The sequence below is a fragment of the Salvia splendens genome, chromosome 16 (assembly GCF_004379255.2).
Source record: "Salvia splendens isolate huo1 chromosome 16, SspV2, whole genome shotgun sequence".
Lineage (NCBI taxonomy): Eukaryota > Viridiplantae > Streptophyta > Magnoliopsida > Lamiales > Lamiaceae > Salvia > Salvia splendens.
The window spans coordinates 2,451,830-2,478,818 of NC_056047.1; the positions used below are offsets into that span (position 1 = coordinate 2,451,830).

Below are 26,989 nucleotides of genomic sequence, written 5' to 3' on the forward strand. Positions count from 1 at the left end.
ATGGCCGCAGTCTCCTTGCTGCATTTACTAATGCCAGAGCAATTTTTTCCAGAGGTTGATACCTTGTTTCTGGACCTCTTAATGCTCGGCTTGTAAAGTAGATGGGAAGCTGCTTTAGGCCTTCTTCTCGTACAAGCACCGCGCTAATGGTTTGATCTGATGCCGCTAAGTATAAGAATATCACTTCGGCATCTGTTGGAGCAGAGAGAATAGGAAGCTCGGCTAAATAACTTTTGAGCTCGTCAAAAGCCTTTTTCTGCTCGACTCCCCACTCAAACTTTGGTGCCTTCTTCAACACATTGAAGAACGGCATTTGCTTTTCGGCTGCTTGGGAAAGGAATCTATTCAGTGCGGCTAGACATCCAGTTAGCCTTTGCACATCATGTATGGACTTCGGCGTTGCCATGTTCTGAACAACTTGAACTTTTAGCGGATTTGCCTTGAGTCCTTCCTTTGAAACCCAACAACCTAGAAACTTTCCCGAATCTACCAAAAAGGTACATTTTTGGGGATTGAGTTTGAGGTTGGCTTTTCGGAGCACGTCGAGAGTGGACTTGAGATTGTCTTCGTACTCCGAAGTGCTTCTGCTTTTAACGACTATGTCGTCAACATACACTTCAACCTCTTTTCCGATTAGGTGCCGAAATAGCTTGTCAACCATCCTTTGATATGTGGCTCCGGCATTCTTTAAACCGAATGGCATCTTTTTGTAAGCAAAAATGCCGAAGTCAGTAATGAAAGCCGTTTTTGAAGCATCACTCTCATCCATTAAAACTTGGTGATATCCTTTGTATAAATCAAGAAAACAAAAAATTTCGAAGCCTATCAAAGCTTCTACTTTTTTATCTATGTTCGGAAGGGGATAGCAATCTTTAAGACAGTGCTTGTTTAGATCGGTAAAATCTATGCACATCCGCCATCCTCCCTCTTTTTTCTTGATCATCACAGGGTTGGCCACCCAAGAAGGATATTTCACTTCAAATAACACATCCGCTTTCAGTAATTGGCGGACTTCGTCATGGATGACTTGACTTCTTTCTGCCGCAAAGAGTCTTTGCTTCTGTTTTATAGGCCGGACTGAAGGATCAATATTTAACCGATGTGTAATTACCTCGGGGGGCACTCCGGTCATGTCCAACGGCGACCACGCAAAGACGTCTTTGTACTCTTTGAGGAGCTGGATGGTCTTTTCCCGAAGTAGAGGTGTTCCCGCGAAACCGATCTTCACCGTTCTGGATGGATCATCTTCATATAACCGAACTTCCATCGAGTTCGGCTCCGGTGTGACTTCGGTCATTTCGCCTGCCTCTGACTCCGGCTGCTGTGATTGCTATGCTTGATGGTGCCGATCTGATTGCTCGGCACTTTTAAGCGCAATCTGCAAACACTCTTTTGCTCTCTTTTGATCACCTCGGATGACCGCTATCCCTCCTTTAGTGGGGATCTTGATGGTGAGGTGATAAGTAGAGCAAATGGCCCGAACTGTGTTGAGCCAGTCTCTTCCCAGTATAATGTTGTACGGGGACCGAGCTTTTACCACAAAGAACTCGATCATCGTACTGGAGCTTGTAGGCGCTCTTCCCACCGTAATCGGAAGGCTGATAATACCTTCAGGGCGGGTGTCCTCCTGGGCGAAACTTTTCAGAGGAAGCGGAGCCGGACTGAGCCGAGCTGGATCCACTTCCAGTTTATCGAAACATTCTTTAAAAAGAATGCTAACTGACGCTCCTGTATCCACGAACACTCTGTGGATCAGTTTGTTTGCCACTCCGGCTTGAATGACAATGGCGTCTTGATGAGGAGAGATGGCCGGGACGGGATCGGCATCTGAAAATGTAATCACTTCGTCCTGCTTCAGCCTTTTATGCGTTGGCTCCTCTCGATTGAAGCCTCTGCGCTCTGACTTCAGGGACGATTTAGTCTTCCCGGCTGGGAGAGCGTCAATAGTCTGGATTACTCCATCATATTGCGGCTCGTCATCGTCTTCGGGATCCTGTTGCCTTTTCGGATCCTGAGGAGCGCAGTTCGCACCTCTCTGCTTCTTGTTCTTTTTCGGCTGCTTGCTTTGGTATTTTTTTAACGTCCCTGCTTTCACAAGAACATCAATACCTGCAGCCAAATGTCGGCACTCCTCGGTATCGTGACCGTGGTCTTGATGGAAGGAGCAATAATTATCCTGACTTCGGCGCGCGGCCGATTTCGTCATCCGCTTTGGCTTTTCGAACATATCGGAATGCAGTTCGAAAATTTCTGCTCTCGACTTGTTCAATGGTACGAACTGAGCGGGCGGTTTCTCAAGATCGAGACGTGGTCCCAATCTGCCTTGTACCGGTGCCCTTTGAATTCTTTCAAAAGGAGTTCGGCGAGGAAGCCTCTGATCGCTATGATCGGGCTTCTTTTTGTCTCCTCTAGATGAGCTGTCTAAAGACCGTTTTCGACGGTCTGCCTCATCGGCACGAGAAAACTGGTCCGCAATGTCCCACATCTCTTGAGCTGTTTGCGGACTGCATTCAACGAGCTTCCTGTAGAGAGCTCCTGGCAGTATTCCATTTTGGAATGCCGAAATGACAAGTAGATCATTGAGATCATCTACTTGTAGGCATTCCTTGTGGAACCTCGTCATGAAGTCGCTAATTTTTTCATCGCGACCTTGACGAATAGAAAGCAGCTGAGCCGAAGTGATTCGGGCTTCCGCTTTCTGGAAGAATCTCCTATGAAAAGCATCCATTAGATCTCTGTAAGATCTAATGCTGCCTTGAGGGAGGCTATCAAACCACCTCCTTGCGTTCCCGATGAGCAGCTCGGGAAACAGCTTACACATGTGAACCTCATTGAGACCTTGGTTCGCCATATTATACTGATAGCGTCCCAAGAAATCATGAGGATCCACTAACCCGTCATAAGTCATTGACGGAGTTCGGTAATTCTGCGGCAACGGAGTTCGGGTGATATCATCCGAGAATGGAGTCTTCAGCGCTCCATACATGGCGAACCCGACATCTCTTCGGTATGGTGGAGATGGAGTTCTCTTGTGATTCCGGTAACGAGGAGGAAGAGGAACATGTCGGTGGTGAGGATTCTTTCTCCGGGGAGATGCGACACTACTGCGGTAGTGACTTTCATGTCTGGATGGAGAGGGAGAATCCGCCGTTTTCGTCTCCGGCTTTTGGCCTGTTTGCAGGAATGTTAAGAATTCATCCTGCTTCTCGGCCAAAAACAACTTGACAGCCTCGTTCAAATCGGGCTGCTGGGAAGACTCGGTGCGACGACTTCTGGAGTGGCTTGTTCCTTCACCGTGAGGACTGGAGACAGATTTCTCACGAGGCTGTTTTCCAGACCGACGGGCTGGACTAGCTTCCTCATGGTTATCACGGACGGAAGCACGGGTATTATGTGATCTGGTATGCATTTTTTTGGTGGAAGAGGATCAAAAACTCGCTTTTATCACAGATTTGGTTCTCTGGTTCCCACAGACGGCGCCAGTGATGAATGGCGAATTTTTGATGGTAATAAATGCAGGTAATAAATATAGATCACGACACAGAAAGTTACGTGGTTCGATTTACTGAGGTAAATCTACGTCCACGGGAAGAAAGGAGGGCAAATTTGTATTGCTTGATCTGGATTACAGCTTACAATACTGACTTGCTATATGAGATTCGATATCTAGAGAGCTTAACCCCTGTCTATCTGATCTAGGTTCTATTTATACATTTGAACCAAGATCGTGGCTTGCAGGTTGACAACTGCTTCATACCACTAGATAGATCGTGGGTGTAGTGGAGGTCGTGGAGGTCCTGCATGGGTCCACTATCTCCTTGTTCGGTCGAATACTGAGACCGAACTGCTGAACTTTGCCGATCAGCTTTTGCCGATCTGAGAGTAGAGCTTGATTGGTTCTTTTGCCGATCTGAGAGTAGAGCTTGATTGGTTGGCTTTTACCGAGCTGTAGGCTGCGACCGAACTCTTTGGTTGTGCCGAACCGAACTGAACTCTTTGGTCGTGCCGAACTGATACTCTTTCTTGGGTTTTGGGCTAATGGGCCGTCACTGCTATTGGGCTCGCCATTAGGGTTTAGTTGTTTAGTTCGTACCCCATCAATTAGCTCTGTGATTATTAGTCCTTGGAAAGTTACAACTACGGACAATAGTCTACAACGGCTAGAGGAAAAAACAGCCCTGCAAAAGATTAATTTAGTAAGTATATGTGTTTTTAATTAGCTGGCCAAGAATATCATTACATTTATTAGCATCAGAAAACGATGCTGCAACAGGGCTCGATTAAATATTGTATGATTAGTTGGATTTAGATCTAGAATGAGTAAAGTATTACATATTGTGTAAGTGATGGGAGAATTAATTAATAAAACACAGAGTAGCTAATATTTGCTATATATACACATGCATCGGCAGTAACCAAATCACCAATTCACCAAACCATGGCTTCCCTCCAATCCTCATTCACGGTGCGCTCCACCATCCCTACCACCCGCATTCCCCCATCCCAGCTCGCCGTCACCAAACGCTCCGTCGTCTCATGCAGCGGCGGCGGCGTTGACCGGAGAAACATGCTCCTCGGCCTCGGCGGCTTGTACGGCGCCACCAGCCTCGTCCCCGGCCAGAAGGCCGAGGCGAGCCCCATCCTGCCTCCCGACCTCAGCACGTGCGACCCGAAAGGCGCGTGGACTACTAAGGGCACTGAGGTGGTCGTTCTCGACGTCAACTGCTGCCCGCCCTACACTGACGTCCAGACCGACTACAAGCTCCCGAGGGTTACCAAGCCCCGGGTTAGGCCGGCCGCGCACCGGATCAGCAAGGAGTACTTGGCCAAGTACGAGCTCGCCATCAAGAAGATGAGGGAGCTTGACGTGACCGACCCGGACGACCCCCGAGGCTTCACCCAGCAAGCCAACATCCACTGCGCTTACTGCAACGGCCCCTACGACCAGATCGGCTTCCCTGGTGTCGATCTCCAGGTACCACAAGGGACTTATGCCCCTAGTAAATTTAATTTTTTTTTCTTTTAATAGTAAAACATAGCCCTAACTAATTTTATTTTCTGTGTCCGCCCTTGTGACCAGGTGCACAACTCGTGGATATTCTTCGCCTTCCACAGGTGGTACCTCTACTTCTACGAAAGGATCATGGGCGAACTCATCGGTGACCCCACCTTCGCCCTACCCTACTGGAACTGGGACAACCCAAGGGGAATGCAGATGCCCCCGGCGTTCGACAACGAAAATTCACCACTGTGGGACATCAACCGTGACCCGGCGCATCGGCCCCCGGCCCTGGTCACGCTGACGTTGACCAACCCGCCCGTCACCGACCCGGTCCAGATCATCGCCAACAACCTGACCCAGATGTACAAGGAGATGATCGGTGACGTGGAGTCCGCCATCGACTTCATGGGTGATCCTTACAGCGCTGGAATGCAGCCGCCAGCCCGCGCCAGCGGAGGATCGTCCGAGGGGGGGTCCCACGCCGGCGTCCACGTCTGGACCGGAAACCCTGCCAACAGCAACCGCGAGGACATGGGGAACTTCTACTCGGCCGGGCGGGACCCGATCTTCTACTCCCATCACGCTAATGTCGACAGAATGTGGACTGTCTGGAAAGACATCCCCGCGAATTACTCCAAGGACATCAACGACACCGATTTCAAGGACGCGGCCTTCATGTTCTACGACGAGAAGAAGAACCTGGTGCGCGTGAAGGTCGCCGACTGCTTGGACCATACAAAAATGGGGTACAAGTATGAACACAGCGATACTCCATGGACGGCCTACCGGCCGGCTCAGAGAGCCGTCCCGGTCGACATCAAGAAGCTGAGCAAGAATGCAACGACACCAGACAAACTCTTCCCTCTCAAGCTGAACAAGACTGTCAGGGTTCTGGTGCCTAAGCCAAGCAAGGGGGCAGCCGATGAAGTGCTTGTGCTAGAAAAGATTGTCGCGGACAGCACCAAGCTCATCAGGTTTGATGTGTTCGTCAACGACGAAGACGACAAGCCTCAGGAGCTCGACAGGGCGGAGTATCTCGGGGGATTCACGCAGGTGCCGCACAGGGCTAGGGCGCAGGAGAGCGCGAGCGACCTCCGGTTGAACTTGAAGGAGCTGTATGAGAATATTAATATTGCCGATGATGATTCCATCGTCGTCACCATTATTCCGCACATTAACGGGGACGAAGTCACCATTGGTGGCATCAAGATCATCCCACGCGTTGCTGCTTGATTCGTCGATTTCTCCTTGGGAGTTCGTTGCTCTGTTTTTCGAGGTGTTTGAATAAGACTTTTGTGTTTCAATAAAATTGTTTCCAATTTCGTGCTACTTCTTTGTATCAGACTACTGATATGAAATGGATTAAGGAAACATTTCTTTCAATCTTAGGAAGTATTTGCAGTGTATTTAATGAATGCTACGTTATTAACACTAATTAACTAGTGTTCTTGTTTCTTCCTATTTCTTGTTTATTCCTTAGTTTCTAGTAGTAGCAATTTTCTTTTACACAAAGACTTTCAAAAAAGATATTGGGAATTCAAGTCGCATGTGCGGAGATAAAAAAATTCATTCCACAATAATGTATTGGGTACTAGTAGTAGTATTTAACTCTCTTAATGGAGTACTCTTTAACCAAAAAAGCTATAGCCTGTAGTAATAATGGTCAACGACTATATTGTATTTTAGGTAATATTTTAGGGTTGAATGATTGAGATAGTACTTATTTAATTTAGCAAATATGTGAGTGGTTTAATGACGTGACCCGTGAGGTGGAGAACGTTAAACATGTTTCGAAAAAAATATTGTAAATGTCACGACCACCTTTCGATAAACACATAAAGTTCCTCCATCATGTGAGTTATTTATTTAACTCGCAATAACTTCAATACTAGATTTATATTAGCAACTTGCGATTTATTTCTAAATTTTTTGCGAAATATTTAGTCGTTTAAAGAGACATGCATCCGATCCCAAATTGATAATTGTTGACATAAAGTGAATTGCAACTTTATGCTACACTGAACAAAGTGAATAATGTTAATGGAATTATATACTATAAACTACAGTAAATTCATGTTATAAGAAACGCAAATATATAGTTGTGTTGAAAATTTTAAAAAATTACTGAAAGTTATAGGATGCAAAGAAAAACATGCTTAATCAAGGACAAATTTATTAGTTTAATGTGTCCGTTAATTTTAGTCGGAAAGTTAAGAAAAACCACTTAATTAGTGGGGACACTTTGGTGATATCAATTTCATAGGTCTACTGAATAGTAGATTTGTTTTGACTTTTGACACCAAATCATATTCTCTATTCCATTATTTTGACTTTTGAGAGCAAATCATCTTCACATCAAAAATAGTTAAACGGTGAGATATTTCAACTTAATGTATCACAACCGATAGTTAAATATATAAAAACAGCGAAGTAACCAATGGCGAATAAAATAATGGGACATTAAAATATCACATTGATTCAAAATATCGTACTCCACAAAATGGAGTATTAATACAGTTTGGTAAAATATCATATTAATTCAAAATGTTTCCAGTTTCCGCGAAAATGCGCGGAAACTGGAAACATTTTTTATTGGAAACAAATAACAAAAGCTTATTCAGCCACGGAAAAACATGTTGAGATGGAAATGATGAGTTAACCAACACGAGGGACGATCTTGACACTACCAATGGTGACAGCGGAGCCGTTGATGGATGGAACAATGGTGATGACAACGGATTTATGATCGGCGATGTTAATGTTCTCGTAGAGCTCCTTCAAGTTCAAGCGGAGGTTGCCGCTGCTCTCCTTGGACTTCACCCTGTGTGGCAGCTGCGTGAACGACCCGGCATACTCCGCCCTGTCGACCTCCTCCGGCTTGTCATCCTCGTCGTTGACGAACACATCAAACTTGACTAGCTTGGTGCTGTCAGTGACAATGTTCTCGATGACAAGCGTCTCATCTGCCCTGCCCTTGGCCGGCTTGGGCACGATAACCCTGACCGTGTTGTTGAGAGTGAGAGGGAAGAGCTTCTTCACCGTCTGCGCCTTTTTGGAGAGGCTTTCGAGGTTGGCAGGAACCACCCTCTGCTCTGGCCTGTAGTTAATCCATGGAATATTGCTGGGCTCATACTCGTATCCCATTTTCCTGTAGTCCAAGGCGTCTGCGACCGTGACGCGGACGAGATTCTTGTTCTCGTCGTAAAACATGAAGGCGGAGTTGAGGAAATCTGTATCGGTGATGTCCTTGGAGTAGTCCGTTGGGATGTCTTTCCAGATAGTCCACATTCTGTCGACGTTAGCGTGGCGGCATTAGAAGAGTGGGTCCCGCCCAGCGGAGTAGAAGTTGCCCATGTCCTCCTGGTACTCGTTGTTGGGGTCTCCAACCCACACGTGGATAGCGGTGTGGGAGCCTCGCTCAGAGGTCCCCCCACCGGAGAAGCTGTGTGGGGCGTCCCCGTCTCTGTAGGGCTGCCCCATGAAGTCAGTGGCGGAGGCAGAGGTGCCTATCATTTCATTGTACATGAGGCTTAGGTTGTTGTTGATGAGCTGGATGGGGTCGGTGAGAGTGCTGCCCAGCTGGAGGTTGACGACGGGGTTAGGGGTTAAGGCCGGTGGGGAAGTGATTCTGGTCGCGGTTGGCGTCGTAGGTGGGGGTGTCCGGGAAGGAGAACAGCTTGGGCATGAACATGCCCCGAGGGTTGTCCCAGTTCCAGTAGGGAATGGCGAAGGTGGGGTCGTCGATGAGGCTGCCGAGGATCCTCTCAAAGAAGTAGAGATACCTGTTAACAATTAATGAAACATTAATGTAACAATATTCCCGGTGTAAATAGAGAACTGAAATCACTAAATAAGTCTATCAGTACCATCTGTGGAAGGGGAAGAAGAGCCAGGAGTTGTGGACTTGGAGATCGGTGCCAGGGTGGTCGGGCTGGTCGTAGGGGCAGTTGCAGTAGGCACAGTGGATGTTGGCTTGCTGAGTGAAGCCGCGGGGGTCGTCTGGGTCGGTCACGTCGAGGTCCCTCATCCTCTGAATGGCTAGCTGGTACTTGGCTATGTATTCGGGGCTCAGGGTCCGAACGTTGGCCGCTGGCCTAACCCGGGTAGTGGTGAACGTCGGGAGCGTGTAGTCAGACTGGACGTCGGTGTAGGGCGGGCAGCAGTCGACGTTGAGGCTAACTGTCTGATTGTCCTTTGTGGTGGTGGCGCCGGTCGGGTCGCACTGGCTTAGGTCAGGAGGCAGGATCATTAGCTTTGCGGCCGGAGATGAGGTTGCTTGCGCCGTAGAGGCCACCGAGCCCTAGCAGCATGTTGCGGCGGTCTACACCGCCGCCACCGCTGCTGCAGGAGACGCGGAAGCGGTGGCTCCGCCTTGCATTGGTGGTGGGGAGGAGGGAGGGCTTGGGGAGTGAGGAATTGCCGGGGGTGGGGGTGGGGGTGGTGGCGAGCACCGTGAAGGAAGATTGAAGAGAAGCCATGGTTTGGTGATTTCAATTGATGGGGATGCATGGGTTTTTATAGGGAGTGCTTCTATGCATGCATGTTTTTTTTAATAATTTAACTTCTACTAATTGCTTGATTTGAACTTTTGAACTAGTTCTAGCTAATTAATTATACGTAGATAATAGATGTAGACAGATTCTCGTACTATAGAATCATTTCTCAAATAATAAATGAGATTTTGTAGCAACGTAATAAAGTAAGTACATAAACCATGTGCCTTTTGCCTGCCTAATCAGTGCCATTGTATAACTTCTCTTATTATTAGTACTAAGTAAAAATACTCCAATTTTTAGAAGACATTATTAGTACTACTACGTAAGATTTGAATTTTTTGTTCATTGCAAAAGGTCCACACGTGAAATTTGATTTTCTTTTTGTTCTTTTTCGACAGGCTGAAATATGTATTACTGCAATTTTTATTTATTTTTATTTTTTTTGCTGTAGAACTTCAATAATATTACTCTCCCGTTCCACAATAGGAGTCACATTTGGTATGGACACGAGTTTTAAGAAATTTAAAGAATAGTGGGTTTGAAAGATGAATGGAATATGGGGTCTACGCTTTATAATAGAATGTGAAGGAAATAAGTTAATGGTATGTGAGACTTACTTACCATTTATGGTCAAAGTAAAATATGACTCTTATTGTTGGATAGATCGAAATAGAAAAATGTGACTCTTATTATGAGACAGAGGGAGTATTACATTAGAAATGCACTCTCTACGTCCCCCAAATTTTGTCATAGTTTGACCGGATACTAGTTTTAAGAAATTTAATGGAAAGTGGGTTGAAAAGTTGGTTGGATGTGGGTCCTACTTATAAAGTATTAGTTTTATAATAAAATGTAAGTGAGAATAAGTTAATGGAATGTGGGGTCCATTACAAAAATGATAAAAAGTGAAATGTGACAAATTTTGTGGGACGGACGAAAATGAAAAAAATGTGACAAAATTTCAGGGACGGGGGGAGTAATTATTATGAAATAATATAATTTTAAGTTGTTTGTAAGAGTTATACTCCGTATACAACTACTATGTCAAAATTTAGAAGAATATTTTGTGTTATTAGTACTCCCCCGTCTCATGTTACTTGCACTGTTGCTTTTCGGATTGTCACAAACTACTTACACTATTTCTAGTTGAAGTTAGAATTAATGTATTTAATTAATATGTTAGATTAAGTTAAGAGGTCCTTTATTAAGTAATGTCTCGTTACACTTCAAATTCTACTTTAATTACACTAAAAAATCAATCCCAAATTTACGATCTAAAATGAAAATTGCAAGTAACAAGGAACGGATGGAGTATTAGATAAAGATATTATATATGTCTCTGTTTATATGTTAGATGGTTTATGTTAAGATGACAACACTTATTATAATGACAACGTACCACAAATCTCGTGCTACAAGTGACACGTTATCTAGCAATATTAGGGCGTATCCAGCAATATTCATTTAGTAGGCGTTTACCGATTGCAAAAGAGTAATATGTGGATTGCACTGTAAATTGTTAAGTATTGCAGTATAGGCATATAATGTATTAGTTGCAGTATATATATAGACAAATTGCTTTTGTATACTGTTATTTTGCATTATAGACAATAATACAATACTTAACAATCTACACCGCAATCCATGTAGTACATCATGCAATCTGTAGAAATTCATCTAAAACGCATACTATAATATTGCTGGATACGCCCCTAATATTGCAGGATAGCGTGCCACGTGATAACACGAGGTTGGCGGTACGTTGTCTCTCTAAAGATGGTGTCACCATAACGCAACTCTACGTTAGATTAGTATAAATATCTTACGAATGACTAAATGAGTATAAGTAAAGGACATTAAGTGTAAAGCATATCAACTATTTCCTCTCATTGCTCGTGATTCAATAATTTGTGAATTGGCCGTGATCATCAATCGTAAGATTATGATGTAAAATCCTGAACTAATGAAAAATGTGACAGATTCACTGATTATGCTCTCAAACTCGCGAATTAATCACTATTTGTGAATTTAAGAGATTAATTAGTGAATTTTAACCATACAAAATTAACTTTAATTTATAATGTGAATTAGCTAATTTTCTATATAGCCCCCTTTAATTAAAGGATAGGTATAATGAGTTACCTACCATTTATTTCCCTTCGGGAATATAATTATTTGCCCCTACATAAATTAATGTAATGTTAAATGAAATAATCAAAAGTTTGTAACTGCGGAATCATCTGAGTATAGACTTAAATGCCTCTTCCTTGATATCAAATCTTTTTCTAGAAGATCGTCTTGATATCAAACCTTTAGTACAATTATATAGTGGTTTTAACGATTCTGAATCTATTGCTATTAAAATTAATTAATCAATCGATCAACCTTGTTTGTCGAGTGATTCATTTATGACAACATGTGAACCCCCCCTCCCCCCCTGAAATAAAAAAAATATTACTACATGGTACCAAATTTGCTTTCTTTATTTTATGAGGGTGTTAATGGAATTTGATTATTACATTAAACTAGCCCATCTCACGATTCTTAGGCCATCCACAATAGGAATAGCCCAGCAATAGCCCAGCCATAGCCTAGCCACTGCCACATCATCAGCACTAAAAATCCTCCTGCCACATCATAAATAGCCCAGCCATAGCCTAGCCACATCATAAATAGCCCAGCCACATCAATAGCCTCTGGTAGGCTGCTGCTATCTTGCCCCACATGTTGACGATCCTTTGCTCGTTCGAAACGAGAGGATCGTCGCAAACACTCACCCACGCCTTGCTGAGCGCGACGTTCTCGTCGTCCGTCCACCTCCTCCGTACCTCCTCCTCACCCGGCTGCGACGACTCGCCGACCTTCTTCTTGCCCTTCTTCTTTGGGGCGCCACGCCCCGGCACTGCCCCCCCTTGAACTAGAGTCTCCGGAGCTCCGAGAGTATCAAACCCCAACTCATCTAAGGAGAAACTATCAAACCCCAAGGGTGTTTGGGTCGATGTGTGCGAAGACCCAGTCGAAAAATCAAAACTGGGGCGATAGACATCCCCCGCCGTCGCCGGGGACCCCCCAGGAGTCCCCTGTGTAGCCGGTACGACCCCCGGAGTCCACTGTGTCACCGGTACGACCCCCGGAGTCCACTGTGTCGCCGGTGCTCCCCCGGGCATCATCTGCATCCCGGGTACCCACCCCGGTATCGGCGGAAACCCCCCCGGCGGACTCCCCCCCATTGGGGCCCCGGGCATCATCTGCTGCCATGGGTACATGTTGTAGTACCCGGGCACCTGACCCCATCCACTTCCCACAGGGATCGTCGGAGTTTGTGACCCGCTACTCTCGGAACTAGGCTCGTTGTTGAGATCCATTTCCCGTTGTTGATCTTGAACAGAAATTAAGATAGAGAGAGTACTCGTTAAAACAAGTGGTGCGAATGAAAATGACGAGCAAGGCGCGTATATATAGTGTTTCGGAAAAAAAAATTTAATTTTCGCACTAGGCGGTGCGCTGGGCGATCCGGGCGCTGCAATAGCGCCGAACGGACCGCCCAGCCGACCGCCCAGCGCTGCGCGGTTTCTCTCTCCACTCAGCCGCTGGGCGGCTGCAATAGACCGCCCAGCGAACCGCCCAGCGCCGGCGCTCGGCTGGGCGGTCGCTGGGCGCCTATTGTGGATGGTCTTGCTTACCAAAGAAAAATAAATATCCAGTCCTTTCATAAAAAATAATCTTAAAAATGGAGAGAGAAACAAAAAAACTTCTCGACATTATTCTCTATCTTATTTTACATTTTGATTATTCAAAGGTTAAAAAAATCTGTGGGAAAAATTCTATTTTTGGTAATGCATGTTAATAGAATTCCATTTTAATGAAGGACTTTAGTTGTATTCCGACTCAGGGAGTGACGCATAACCGTTATGCGTCTTTATTAATGAAACGCACAACTCTTATGCGTCTTTGTGTAATGACGCACAAACATTTGGCGTTTTCTAAAGACGCACAACTCTTATGCGTCTTTCCTTAATAACGCATACGTGTTATGCGTCGTTGTGGAATGATTCATAAGGGTTATGCGTCTTCTAGTCGGGTTTTAAGGGGGCAGAACGCTCACATTGACAGAAGCAGTGGAGAGCAAAATTCAGCGGCAATTTTCACCGTTTCCGACAGTTTTCCGACGGATTTCAACCATTTCCAAACATATTTAGGTAATTGTCCTTCAATTTGGCTACGTTCATCCGTTTTTGCTTAATTTGTGCAGGTTTTTCCTATTTTAGCAAAGTTAGGGTTTATGACGAAATTGATGAATTGATGGTCGATTTTTGTTGTTTTGTTGCCTATTTGTGTGTTTCACATGTATATAATTCAATGAGTAGAAGTAAGTGATTCTTTGTAATTTCGCCCCTTTTTACTAAGATAAAATTTTAATCTTGATTATGTTTTCAAATTGGAATATAGCTTGATGTTTTTCAAATGAAGTTGCAATTGAAGTTGGATTGTTGAGTTTTTATGATAAAAATTGAATCTTGGTTATGTTTTACAATATTTTTCAAAAGAATTTTGGGTGAATGTTGTGAAGCAGATGACATCTTCAAGTTCCGAAGAACAGTTATGTTATGGCCCCGAGGATCCATCATTACTCTTTCATCAAAACGAACACATTTCAACCTCATTGTTGGCAAATGGCACATCAAATGTGTTTAGAGTTCGTCAGACGGAAAGTAAGGTTTGGGCAGTGCAAATACATGAAAATGTGAAGTATTGGCTTGATGTATGGGGTTTCAAAGGCGTGTTCGAATGTGAAAGGCAGATGAGGATGGACAACGAGCTTATCACTGCCTTGATCGAGCGCTGGAGGCCTGAGACACACTGTCTCCATAATAATTCAATTGTGTGTTGGTTCATATCTATTCTCATCGCATCACATATCATTGCTACCAATTCAGAATAGGAAACACATGAATTTAATATGATGGAGCTCCTCGCACGAGGTGGTTCATAACCAATATCCACATGTGGTAGTTGAACTACTCTACCACCCCAATACAAATTCACAAATACTTGCATGATTTATGCATCAAAAACATTTAAAAAAACAACAATTATGGACATTTTTCCTACAAGCCCTAATTTAATAAATTGGGTAAAACTAACAAATGAAAGCAAAATAAACATGAATAATGATGAATGTAGCTAAATTGAAAAACAATTACCGGAACTTATGGAGAAAACGTTGGAAATCGATCGAAATCACCGGAAATTGGCTACACCCGAGAGAGGAATTGAAAGTGTATTCTGTGCGCTGCTTCTGCCTTCTGCGTTCTGTTAAAACCCGAATGAAAGACGCATAAGGGTTATGCGTTATTACACCAAGACGCATAAGGGTTATGCGTCTTGAAAGACGCATAACGTACAGACGCATGATAGTTATGCGTTTTATTAATAAAGACGCATGATGGTTATGCGTTACTCCCTAAGTCGGAATAAAACTAAAGTCTTTCATTAAAATGAAATTCTATTAGTGGCCTAGAAAAAAATAGAAAAAGTTCAAAATCTGTGTGACCACGTGAACGGATATATTGAAGCCCGTAAGCATAATTATTTAATTAATGCATCGCTCATACCACGTCCTCGAATTCCCATTTATTTATATAATACTCCTACTGTTATATTTAATCCTTGTCTACTGATTTACGTATTATCCTTCATTTTTTATTTAAAATAATATAATTTTAAGATACAATCAATTAAGGAAAATGACTATATTTTGAAAATATACCAAAATGAAGAGAAACGATACAATGAATAAATAACTAATTTTATGGGACAAAGCGATTAATAGGAAAAAATCAAATACTATATAGGCAGGCTTTAATTACTGCATGTTTTGCTCTGTAACTAAAACATACTGTAATAGTATTTCTGTTTGTGTATTTTTTCACACCTCTAAAATTGCTTTGGTCAGCAGAAAATTTTGTGGACACTCTGGTAAGAAAAAAGATGTACCCTATTAATTTTGGCATAAATTAATAAATCATCTAACATATCGATGGTTTGATGTGTTGAGAAAACCGGGTAATTTTCTCTCAAATAGTGAAATGAACCGATTCAGTAATTTCAGAGTTAACCCAATGGGGTCTACTCGATAAAATTACTTCTCCAAATAAATTCTTTGGAAAGACTGGCGAGGACACTGTCCCTCTTAAATACCAGATTCCTAACAGAATTTATCAGTCGGTGTATTTATCACAATATAAAAACACCCAAAAGAACCGTACAAAACACTACTACCAAACCCGCAAATAATATTGAATACAATACTACTACAGAAAATAAACCCAGAAATAAATGCGGAACAAAATAGATAATAAAGAAAGAACACACCCGAAACTTTGATAACGGAGTTCGGCCAAATTGCCTACGTCTCCGAGCACCCTCTGCAGAGCCCGCTTATATACAGACGGAGAAGAGAATACAAATTTGGGATACTTTACAAATGAGGGAGGAGTGCTCCTTTTATAGGCAGCCACTCCCCCCCAATGTTTCAATACCCACCGATGTGGGATATACAATTTGTTAAAATTTGACAAACTTCAACAAATCTCCACCTTGGCAAAATTTCAAATTCCACCGAACACAAATCTTCTCCACCCAAACAGACGACTCGCGGTGCTTTCATATTGGTGCAGTCAAGCGCCAACTCCAAATCGCAGAATATTAACCAAGTCCAAACAATGTTCAAACTTGGCTCTCGTCACCACCTTAGTCAACATATCTGCAGGATTCTCCAAAGTCGGAACCTTTCGGATGGCAATTTCCTCTTCTTCGAGAATTTCCCGCACAAAATGATAGCGAACATCAATGTGCTTCGTCCTTGCATGAAAGACCTGATTCTTTGCTAAATGAATAGCACTCTGGCTGTCAGAATATACTTCAAGTTGTTTCTGACCAACACCCAATTCTTTCAGCAACCCATGAAGCCAAATCGCCTCCTTCACAGCTTCAGTAATGGCCATGTACTCTGCCTCTGTCGTAGACAAAGCTACCGTTGACTGCAAGGTAGACTTCCAACTAACTGTCGCACTCGCTAAAGTGAACAAATAGCCCGTAGTAGATCTTCGCTTATCCAAATCACCAGCATAGTCGGAATCACAATATCCAACTGCAAAATGACCAAGTGATTTATCCTGCTCAAACAACAAACCAATATCTACAGTATCTTTAATATACCGCAGAATCCATTTCACAGCTTGCCAATGACCCTTTCCTGGATCATGCATGTATTTGCTCACAGTACCAACGGCCTGTGAAATGTCTGGTCTTGTACACACCATTGCATACATCAAGCTTCCAACTGCGTTAGCATATGGAACCTTCGCCATATATTCTCGCTCATCTTCCGTATTTGGAGATAACTGAGAACTAAGTTTCAAATGAGGAGCAAGCGGGGTACTTACAGGTTTGGAATCATCACTTATACCAAAACGCTGTAGTACTTTGGTCAAATACTGCTTCTGTGTCAGCCAAAGCTTGCATCCCTCTCTATCCCTTGTAATCTCCATGCCGAGAATCTTCTTGGCTTCCTGACTCAACTTATTTTAACACAAGTTATACCCGCAAGTGTACGGGGCTAGTGTAGCAATCAGTAAGCAAGAGTATCGTATCCCACAGAGACAATTTTGTATCAACTTAACTACCACGAACAAAGATCAACTACTATCTAGACAATCAAGTGCAGTTTGGTTTGTTCTAACAACTAATAAAAACATATAATAAGCAAGTAACAATTAAGAACAAGAAAACACAGTGTGATAATGAAAGATAATATGGAGAAATTGTAGAACTCAAGGATCCGATGCACAATTCCAAGCTCTTATCCAATTGACTCGCCCTACCTTTTGGTGTCTCTAGAGTTACTAAGTCAACCACGATTATAGATTAAACCCCCTCCCGAGGTGAGAAACCTGTAGATTAGATGCTAGAATTGAAGTCCCCTTCTAATCCTAAAACCTCTAACTCCCAAAAGTTTGATTAGGTTAATGACCTCACTCAAAACCTCAACTCTCCCGAGTTCTATTGTATTAAGGTGTGAATTATTCTTCTTTCCGGATTAACTATTTCATCTCCCGATTAATCTAATTAATCCTACACAATCAAGTGGTGATCAAGCAATTGAAAGGAATAAACCCAAGAATAATCAAATAACTACAAGAGCAAGGCAAGAACAAAATCAATCGGATAAAAACTATGAAATTAGTGCATCATCACCAAGAATTCTACAAGAGATGTTTAGCTACTCATGTTTATGAAGAAAATCATATTCAACACAAAGAAATTCAACAAATACATGAAATATAGATACTAAGTACTCCTGTGAGATCAATCTATGGAATGAAGCTTCAATCTTCCGATATAGAGTCTCCAATCTTCCAATCTTTCTCTCAAAGGTGTTCTTGAGGGTGTGAGTGCGTGTGGTAGGCGGTAGGTAGAATGTGTGTCCGAACCCTAGGCTTTTTCTCCTCTTATTTCCCTTCAAAAATCGCGTTTTCAGCTTTCAGACGCGTCAGACAATCCGACCCGGCCGGGTTGTATTTTTGAACTGGAAATTCAACCCGGCCGGGTCACCATTTTAGGACAGTTGCTGGATTCTGGCTCAACCCGGCCGGGTTGTATTTTTGCACTGTAAATTAACCCGGCCGCGTTACCTGTGCGCGGCTTTCGTAGATCGGCCATATCTCTCTCATCCGAACTCCGATTAGGGCGTTTGAGATACCCACGCGAAGCTCTTTCGAAGACGAAGAGAATGATATGCAGTGGGTGTTGATTGGACTTCAAAATCTCTAGAAGAATTGTCTCAAACCAAGGATGCTGCATATCCACCTATTTTACACCTTTTTCTACACATTCTTAACAAAAAGGTCAACATACCAACATAATAGAGAAGTAGATATAAACACGCCTAATAATAGACGAAATATGATCACATTCATACAAAACCACCCTCTAAAATCATGTAAAATCCAAGTATGTCAACTCCCCCAAACTTACATAATTGCTAGTCCTCGAGCAATGAAGAAAAAGAATTAAAAGAAGACTTGGATTTAAAGGGGTTTTAGACATCATCATCGTCTCAAAGAATATGGAATAAAGGAGCATATCACAATACAAATTCCATCAAGTTAAGCTGTCGAATGCACTTTTGCTACTAACTCGTATATCACCTTGAATTCGTACTTCACTCGGGATGTATATATGTGTGTATATTCACCTCACTAAAAAGTGTATAACGTATCAAGTAGTCACTCAAATCAAGCAAAAATGCATGGTTTACCATAAGCTTGCTCAATGTCTGACCTCTCCTCTACCTCGTGTGACAATAAATCAAGAGTCCGAAAGGTCTTTTATTTAGGTTATAATGTAGGCTCTTTGGTAAGGTGATGAAATATTTGGCTAAAGTGACTGAAATTCCCAAAACGTAAAATCCCAAGAAATCACAACAATCAACTTTTAACTTCAACCATTCTCAAAACACTTCTAGATAATAACTAGACTTTGTCTAATTTCTTCCCAACTTCCAAAGACCTCAAATTATTCTCTATATACAAATTTTTTTTTCTTTCTTCTTTTTCCTTTTTTTTTTCTTCTTTTTTTTTTCTTTTTCATTCACTTTTTTTCTAAGTACAAACTCAACCAACCTTTTTCAATTATACTTTCCCAACTCTTCTTTTTCAAATCTCAACAAATTTAGAGTCTAGGATTCCCAATCCACTTGATTAGCTTGACAAAAGAAAAGGCTTAAGGCTCAAACTTGGCTAACAAGGGTGTTATATACTAAGGTTAGTGTTTAGGTAAAAATGAGGCTAACAACGATGGCCTAACATCTTCCCCTATATTTAAGGTCACTTTGTAGACTCAAGAAGACCAGGAGCAAGTTCTAGAAACACATGCACAATTGATGATAAAACACACATGAAAGAATTGAAGGCTCAAAAATCTCACTTGGGTAAATAGCATGAATCAAGGCAAACAAGCAATTCGTTACTTATGCACCCAATTACTCAAACTCTCAAGTCAATGGTCAAGTGATAGCTCAAAATGGATGGTTCTTTTATCATAGAAGACTAGTCTTCACCCCAATTATACCAAATTTTTTTTTTTTAATTCAAGCCCAAAATTTGCAATCAATCACAACTAATCAATCTAAAGCAAAAAGATAAGTACCTCGTTAGTGTCCCTATCCACCATATCATCCCCCCAAACTTATTCAAAGCTATGCAAAGAATAAGTTTGAAAAGTTGGTGGAGAAGGGAGACTAACATGGTATGCAAGCAACACAAAACACACCAAAAACAAACCGAAACGATAAAAAAAAAAAAGTTACCTACTAGGGGTTACCTCCCCTACAGCGCCTTTGGTTATCGTCGCTGGCTCGACGTCTCTAAATATCAACCAAGATCCCCTTTCATCCCAGAGTTGCCTCCAGATAATCGCTTGGCTCCTTCTCCATGAGGAAATAGATCGTTCCAAGTCTTGGTGAGCCACCACTTTTCAGGCTCTCTCGGGATAGGCTCCTTCAGTGTTGGAGCAATTGTCTTTCTTCCCTTGGCAGCAGTTGGTATTTTACCCCCCATCCTAGGGGGTTCAGTAATGATCACCGAGTGCACCGGTGAAGGGCGACTATGGTCAGCATCGATCCATGCTATTGGATCCGAGTTAGTGGAAGCCATCATCTCCATGTGAAGCTCATAAAAGTCCTTCTGCTTCACTTTTCTGACTGCACTCGATCCTCCTTCTTCAGTAATCACTTGGTGCTTCAGACGCACCACTTTGCACTCCTCTGTTCTTCCATCCATGCTTCTCGGTTTGTGGGAAAACGTCTGACTTTCTTCTCCCATGAAGATTGTCAACTCTCCCCTTTTCACGTTTATATTTGCCTCAGCAGTGGCAAGGAAGGGACGTCCTAGCAGTAGGGGGACTCCCTTGTCTTCTTCCATGTCCAAGACCATAAAATCGATAGGAAAAATAAATTCCCCGACCTTAATCAGTAGGTCTTCCACGATGCCCTCTGGATACGCGACAGATCTGTCTGCCATCTGTAGTGTGGCTGAGGTGGGCTTCAAAGTACCGATGTTCAGTTGCTTGAACACTGATAGTGGCATTAGATTAATACTCGCGCCTAGATCGCAGAGAGCATTCTCCACCTTATAGCCCCCAATGAGGCAGTCGACAGTGAAACTTCCAGGATCCTTCAGCTTGGGAGGCAGTTTCCTTTGCAGCAGAGCACTGCAATTTTCAGTTAGATTAATAGTGTCTACCTGCCCCCAACTGGTCTTCTGGGCTATCACCTCCTTCAGAAACTTCCCATACTTCGGCATCTGCTGTAGTGCCTCAATCAGTGGGATGTTAATGTGCACTTTTCTGAATATGTCAAGAAACCTAGAGAAGTGATCATCTAGTTTCTTCTTCTGCACGCGCTGTGGAAATGGGATCTTAACCTCAGCAGGGGGTGCAGGTATCACGGTGCTTTCCTTGGGATGCGACACCTCTTCCACTGGTTCTTCTACAACTGTCTCCTCTTGAGAGATTTTCTCCTTCTCTGCAGGCATGGTTGGACCTTCATAGCTCTTTCCACTTCTCAGAATGATGGCTTTACAATCCTTACAGTCTTTAGGATTTACAACCGTTTGTGAAGGGAGTTGGCCTGGTTGATGCTGAATACCCACAGCCTGTGAAATCTGGCTCATCTGGTTATCAATGCTCTTCATGTGAATATTCAAGGCATTCACATTAGCTTCAACCTGCACTAGCCTTTTGTTGGAGTCTCTCATGCACTCTCCCGTTTGTTTCATAAAAGCCATTAATACATCTTTCAGCTCATCCTTCTTCGGTTCTATGATTTGGCCATCTGATACCTGGAATCCGGGTGGTGGTTGCAAGGCATTATTTGGGTTCCCGTAGGACAAGTTGGGATGCACCTTGTTCCCATAGTGGTTGTAATTGCCTCCTCCTTGGTTGGGGTGGTAATTGTTGAAATTTCTGTTATTGCCACCTTGGTGAACGTAGTTTACATCTTCGACTCCTTGTTGCATCTCAGTCCCAAACTGACTTGTTCCCATATAACCAAGCTTGTCAGTTATGAATTCCAGCTGCTTGGATATTGCATCCATCCTATCATTATCGGAGGTGGATGCCACCCTATAAGATCTGCCTCTGTCGTTTCTCCATCCATCATCATTTGAAGCCACCCTCTCAATCACTTCAAGTGCTTCTGCTTCCCCCAATTTCAAGAGAGATCCTCCGGCGCTCATGTTTAGTTCACGCATTGCTTCCAGCGTGCCTCCCCTGTAGAAGGTTAAGATCTGTTGTCCCGGAGTTAGCCCGTGATTGGGGCATCTTCTCATCAGCTGCTTGAACCTTTTCCACGCCTCCATGATATTCTCCTGAGGGTGCATCTTGTATTGAATGACCTCAGCTTGGCGTTTGAGTGCCTCGCTAGGTGGATAGTATTTCTCCAAGAACAGCTCCACCATTGCATCCCATGTGGGCACAGAGTTAGGACCCATGCTGTCATACCAGTCCTTTGCATCATCCTTCAAAGAGAATGGGAATAATCTGAGGCGAACTTGCTCATCTGTGACCCCGTTCGCCTTCACTGTATTGCTGATCTGTATAAACTTGGTGAGGTGCTTGTTGGCATCTTCTGAGCCTGTCCCACCAAATGCATTTGCTTCTGCCCTGTCTATCAACCCCGGCCTCAATTCGAAACTGTTGGCCGCTATCCCCGCATTGTTGACAGGGGGATTAGTGACCTGTCTGTAGGCAAACTGATTCTGTACGGGCACTGGCCTCACGTTCTGCTCATCCAATTGCCTCTGCATATCAGCCAACTGCAGACGGAGTGCACGAATGACAGGATCCTCATTGTTGTTCTCCTCCCCGTTATCCATTAGAATTGGGGAATGAGGCTCGTACTGGATAGGTGATGGAGGGGGAGATGGAGTGGGTGATGGAGTTCTCTGAATAGGAGAAGGTAGTCGCCTATGAGCGGGTGAAGAAACCCGATTCCTTTGGTTTAACCTTCTCTGTGCGTTCCTCCTTCTGTTGGTTGCTTCGATCTCGGGATCGATAGGCTCTAAAGGTGGACCTTTAGAACGCGTGTGCATACAACCTGAACAAGGAAACACATCTATTAGAGCACTCAAAATAAAAAGTAAAAATAAAGCAAGTAAAATCTAGACTAGTAATCTCAATTATTATCACGATATTAAGCTATAATGACACACAATTGTCCCCGGCAACGGCGCCAAAAACTTGACTCAACTTATTTTAACACAAGTTATACCCGCAAGTGTACGGGGCTAGTGTAGCAATCAGTAAGCAAGAGTATCGTATCCCACAGAGACAATTTTGTATCAACTTAACTACCACGAACAAAGATCAACTACTATCTAGACAATCAAGTGCAGTTTGGTTTGTTCTAACAACTAATAAAAATATATAATAAGCAAGTAACAATTAAGAACAAGAAAACACAGTGTGATAATGAAAGATAATATGGAGAAATTGTAGAACTCAAGGATCCGATGCACAATTCCAAGCTCTTATCCAATTGACTCGCCCTACCTTTTGGTGTCTCTAGAGTTACTAAGTCAACCACGATTATAGATTAAACCCCCTCCCGAGGTGAGAAACCTGTAGATTAGATGCTAGAATTGAAGTCCCCTTCTAATCCTAAAACCTCTAACTCCCAAAAGTTTGATTAGGTTAATGACCTCACTCAAAACCTCAACTCTCCCGAGTTCTATTGTATTAAGGTGTGAATTATTCTTCTTTCCGGATTAACTATTTCATCTCCCGATTAATCTAATTAATCCTACACAATCAAGTGGTGATCAAGCAATTGAAAGGAATAAACCCAAGAATAATCAAATAACTACAAGAGCAAGGCAAGAACAAAATCAATCGGATAAAAACTATGAAATTAGTGCATCATCACCAAGAATTCTACAAGAGATGTTTAGCTACTCATGTTTATGAAGAAAATCATATTCAACACAAAGAAATTCAACAAATACATGAAATATAGATACTAAGTACTCCTGTGAGATCAATCTATGGAATGAAGCTTCAATCTTCCGATATAGAGTCTCCAATCTTCCAATCTTTCTCTCAAAGGTGTTCTTGAGGGTGTGAGTGCGTGTGGTAGGCGGTAGGTAGAATGTGTGTCCGAACCCTAGGCTTTTTCTCCTCTTATTTCCCTTCAAAAATCGCGTTTTCAGCTTTCAGACGCGTCAGACAATCCGACCCGGCCGGGTTGTATTTTTGAACTGGAAATTCAACCCGGCCGGGTCACCATTTTAGGACAGTTGCTGGATTCTGGCTCAACCCGGCCGGGTTGTATTTTTGCACTGTAAATTAACCCGGCCGCGTTACCTGTGCGCGGCTTTCGTAGATCGGCCATATCTCTCTCATCCGAACTCCGATTAGGGCGTTTGAGATACCCACGCGAAGCTCTTTCGAAGACGAAGAGAATGATATGCAGTGGGTGTTGATTGGACTTCAAAATCTCTAGAAGAATTGTCTCAAACCAAGGATGCTGCATATCCACCTATTTTACACCTTTTTCTACACATTCTTAACAAAAAGGTCAACATACCAACATAATAGAGAAGTAGATATAAACACGCCTAATAATAGACGAAATATGATCACATTCATACAAAACCACCCTCTAAAATCATGTAAAATCCAAGTATGTCACTTCCCCCAAATCCTTTATCTCGAACTCTTTACTCAATTGAGCCTTCAATCTGTCAATTTCAACTTGGCTCTTTGATGCTATCAGCATATCATCAACGTATAAGAGTAGGTAGATGTAGGAACCATCTTGAAGTCTGCGCAAATATACACAGTGGTCGTATTTGCTTCTTGTGTACATCTGATCCATCATAAACTTGTCAAACCGTTTGTACCACTGTCTTGAAGACTGCTTCAATCCGTGCAACGATTTGTTCAACTTGCAAACCCAATTTTCTTTACCAGCAACCTTGAATCCCTCCGGTTGGGTCATATAGATTTCTTCCTTCAGATCACCGTGTAAAAACGCGGTCTTCACATCAAGTTGAGCTAGCTCCAAATTCAACTGCGCTACCAAAGCCAACAAAATTCTAATGGAGGAATGTTTAACAACAGGAGAAAATACCTCATTGTAATCAATTCCCTCCTTCTGGGCGTAGCCTTTAGCTACCAATCTTGCTTTGTAGCGAACATCATCTCTGTCAGGAAATCCCTCTTTCTTTGCAAAAACCCATTTACATCCAATTGCCTTTCTGCCTTTCGGCAATGGCATCAGCTTCCACGTCTTGTTCTTCTGAAGAGATTGCATCTCTTCTTCCAAAGCACCTTTCCAACCATCGCTTTCTGAACTTTCAATGGCTTTCGAAAAGATACATGGAACATCATTAACAACTGGAAGCGCATATGCTACCATATCCGCAAATCGAGCAGGTTTCTTATTTTCCCGCCTCGTTCGCTTGACTGCAATTGGCTCTGATTGCTGCGAAGGTTCTTGGGGTGGAACCTCTTCATCATCTGACTCTTCTTCTTCCGTAGGAGAGTCATTTGTGGTGTTCGTAGTTGGGATCACAACTGCTTCTTCGAACTCCACCTGCTTCGGTGTATACTCCACCTGCTGCGAAGTATCACTACTATTTGGATTTACCTTATTCAACATGGAAGATTCATCAAAGGTAACATCCCTACTTACAATCGTCTTCTTAGACTCCAAACACCATAACCTATATCCTTTAACACCAGCACTGAAACCCATAAACAAAGCCTTCTTTGCACGTGGATCCAACTTTGATTCAGTTACATGATAATATGCAATAGAACCAAAAATATGCAAAGAATCATAATCAGTTGCAGGTTTACCGGACCATACCTCTAAAGGAGTCTTGCCATCAATGGCAGAACATGGCAAACGATTGACAATGTGTTGAGCGTATGTGATGGCCTCAGCCCAAAATTTTCTGTCTAGCCCAGCATTAGACAGCATACAACGAACTTTCTCCACTAGTGTTCGATTCATACGCTCTGACACTCCATTCTGCTGTGGTGTATTTCTCACTGTGAAGTGCCGAACTATGCCACACTCCTGGCATACATCTTGGAAAGGATCACTCTTGTATTCTCCACCGTTGTCAGATCGGAGAACCTTGATCTTCCTCCCCATCTGATTTTCAACTTGAGCTTTCCATTTCAGAAAAATCCCAAGGACTTCATTTTTGCTCTTCATAGTGTACACCCAAACTCTCCTGGAAAAATCATCAACAAAAGTGACAAAATAGTGTCTACCTCCAAGTGACGGAGTCTTGGCAGGTCCCCACACATCTGAGTGCACGTAATCCAGAATTCCCTTCGTATTATGGATTGCAATGCCAAATTTCACTCTTCGTTGTTTTCCCAGAACACAATGCTCGCAAAACTCTAATTTGCAAGACTTCGTACCTTTCAATAATCCTTGCTTGGCGAGAATTTGCAATGATCTCTCACCAGCATGTCCCAATCGCAAATGCCAAAGCTTCGTCGCCTCTGCATCCTTCTTATTACTCGAAGTTGCAGTTGCTACTGTCCCAACAACTGTACTACCTTGGTAGTAATACAAATTGTTCTTCCTCACACCTTTCAACATCACCGATGCTCCTGAAGTTGCTTTAAGAATTCCATCTCGCATCATCACAACTAGGCCTTTAGATTCTAGGGCCCCTAATGAGATGAGATTCTTCTTCAACTGGGGCACATACCGCACATCCTTCAAAATTCTAGTGGATCCATCCTGATTCCGTAGCTTGATTGAGCTATCCCGGCTGTCTTACATGGACTGTCATTCCCCATGTAAACAAGTCCGCCATTGAGTTCTTCGAAATCAAAGAACCACTCCCTGATGGGACACATATGATAGGTGCAACCTGAATCCAATATCCACTCGTCTGGATGCGATGTTGAAGGTGAAACCGTCAAAGAACAATCTGACTCCGCATCATTTTTGCATTCAGCAACATTTGCATCTTGCGAAGCCTTTTCTTTCTTCTTCAACTTTGGGCAGTCTTTCTTCCAATGTCCTTTCTCATAACAGAAAGCACACTCATCTTTGGCAACTCGCCTTTTCGATTTGGACCTTCCTCTTCTCTCCTTTGATCGGCCTTGTTGACGACCTCTTGCCACTAATGCTTCATCTGTAACTGCTTTGCCTTTCATTTTATCTGCCTTTCGCAATTCATGACTATACAAAGCAGAACATACAGTATCTAAAGACACATTCTCTTTACCGTGGAGTAATGTGGTCTCCAGATGTTCAAATTCATCAGGTAGAGACGACAACAACATCAATGCCAGATCCTCATCCTCAAATTTCACATCTAAATTTAGCAGGTCTGCTACTAATTGGTTAACAAAGTAATGTGTTCATTCATAGTGATATCTGATCGGTATTCAAATC

At 43.0% G+C, this 26,989-nt stretch overlaps 1 protein-coding gene and 1 pseudogene across 1 annotated transcript; one reads left to right on the forward strand and one right to left on the reverse strand.

Moving 5' to 3' along the window:
• Positions 1-1,809: 1,809 nt before the first annotated feature.
• Positions 1,810-9,480, reverse strand: LOC121771918 (annotated as a pseudogene).
• LOC121772754 (polyphenol oxidase I, chloroplastic-like) lies at positions 4,408-6,463 on the forward strand. Its single transcript, XM_042169964.1, has 2 exons — positions 4,408-4,975; positions 5,081-6,463. The coding sequence occupies exons 1-2, from the start codon at positions 4,439-4,441 to the stop codon at positions 6,233-6,235; spliced, it is 1,692 nt and encodes a 563-aa protein (XP_042025898.1). The 5' UTR covers positions 4,408-4,438; the 3' UTR covers positions 6,236-6,463.
• Positions 9,481-26,989: the final 17,509 nt, after the last annotated feature.

Excerpts from the sequence above, each read along its gene's own strand:
- LOC121772754 (XM_042169964.1), top strand. The coding sequence starts at position 4,439 with ATGGCTTCCCTCCAATCCTCATTCACGGTGCGCTCCACCATCCCTACC. Across the intron at positions 4,976-5,080 it reads TCCCTGGTGTCGATCTCCAG|GTGCACAACTCGTGGATATT; the intron begins GTACCACAAGGG and ends CCTTGTGACCAG.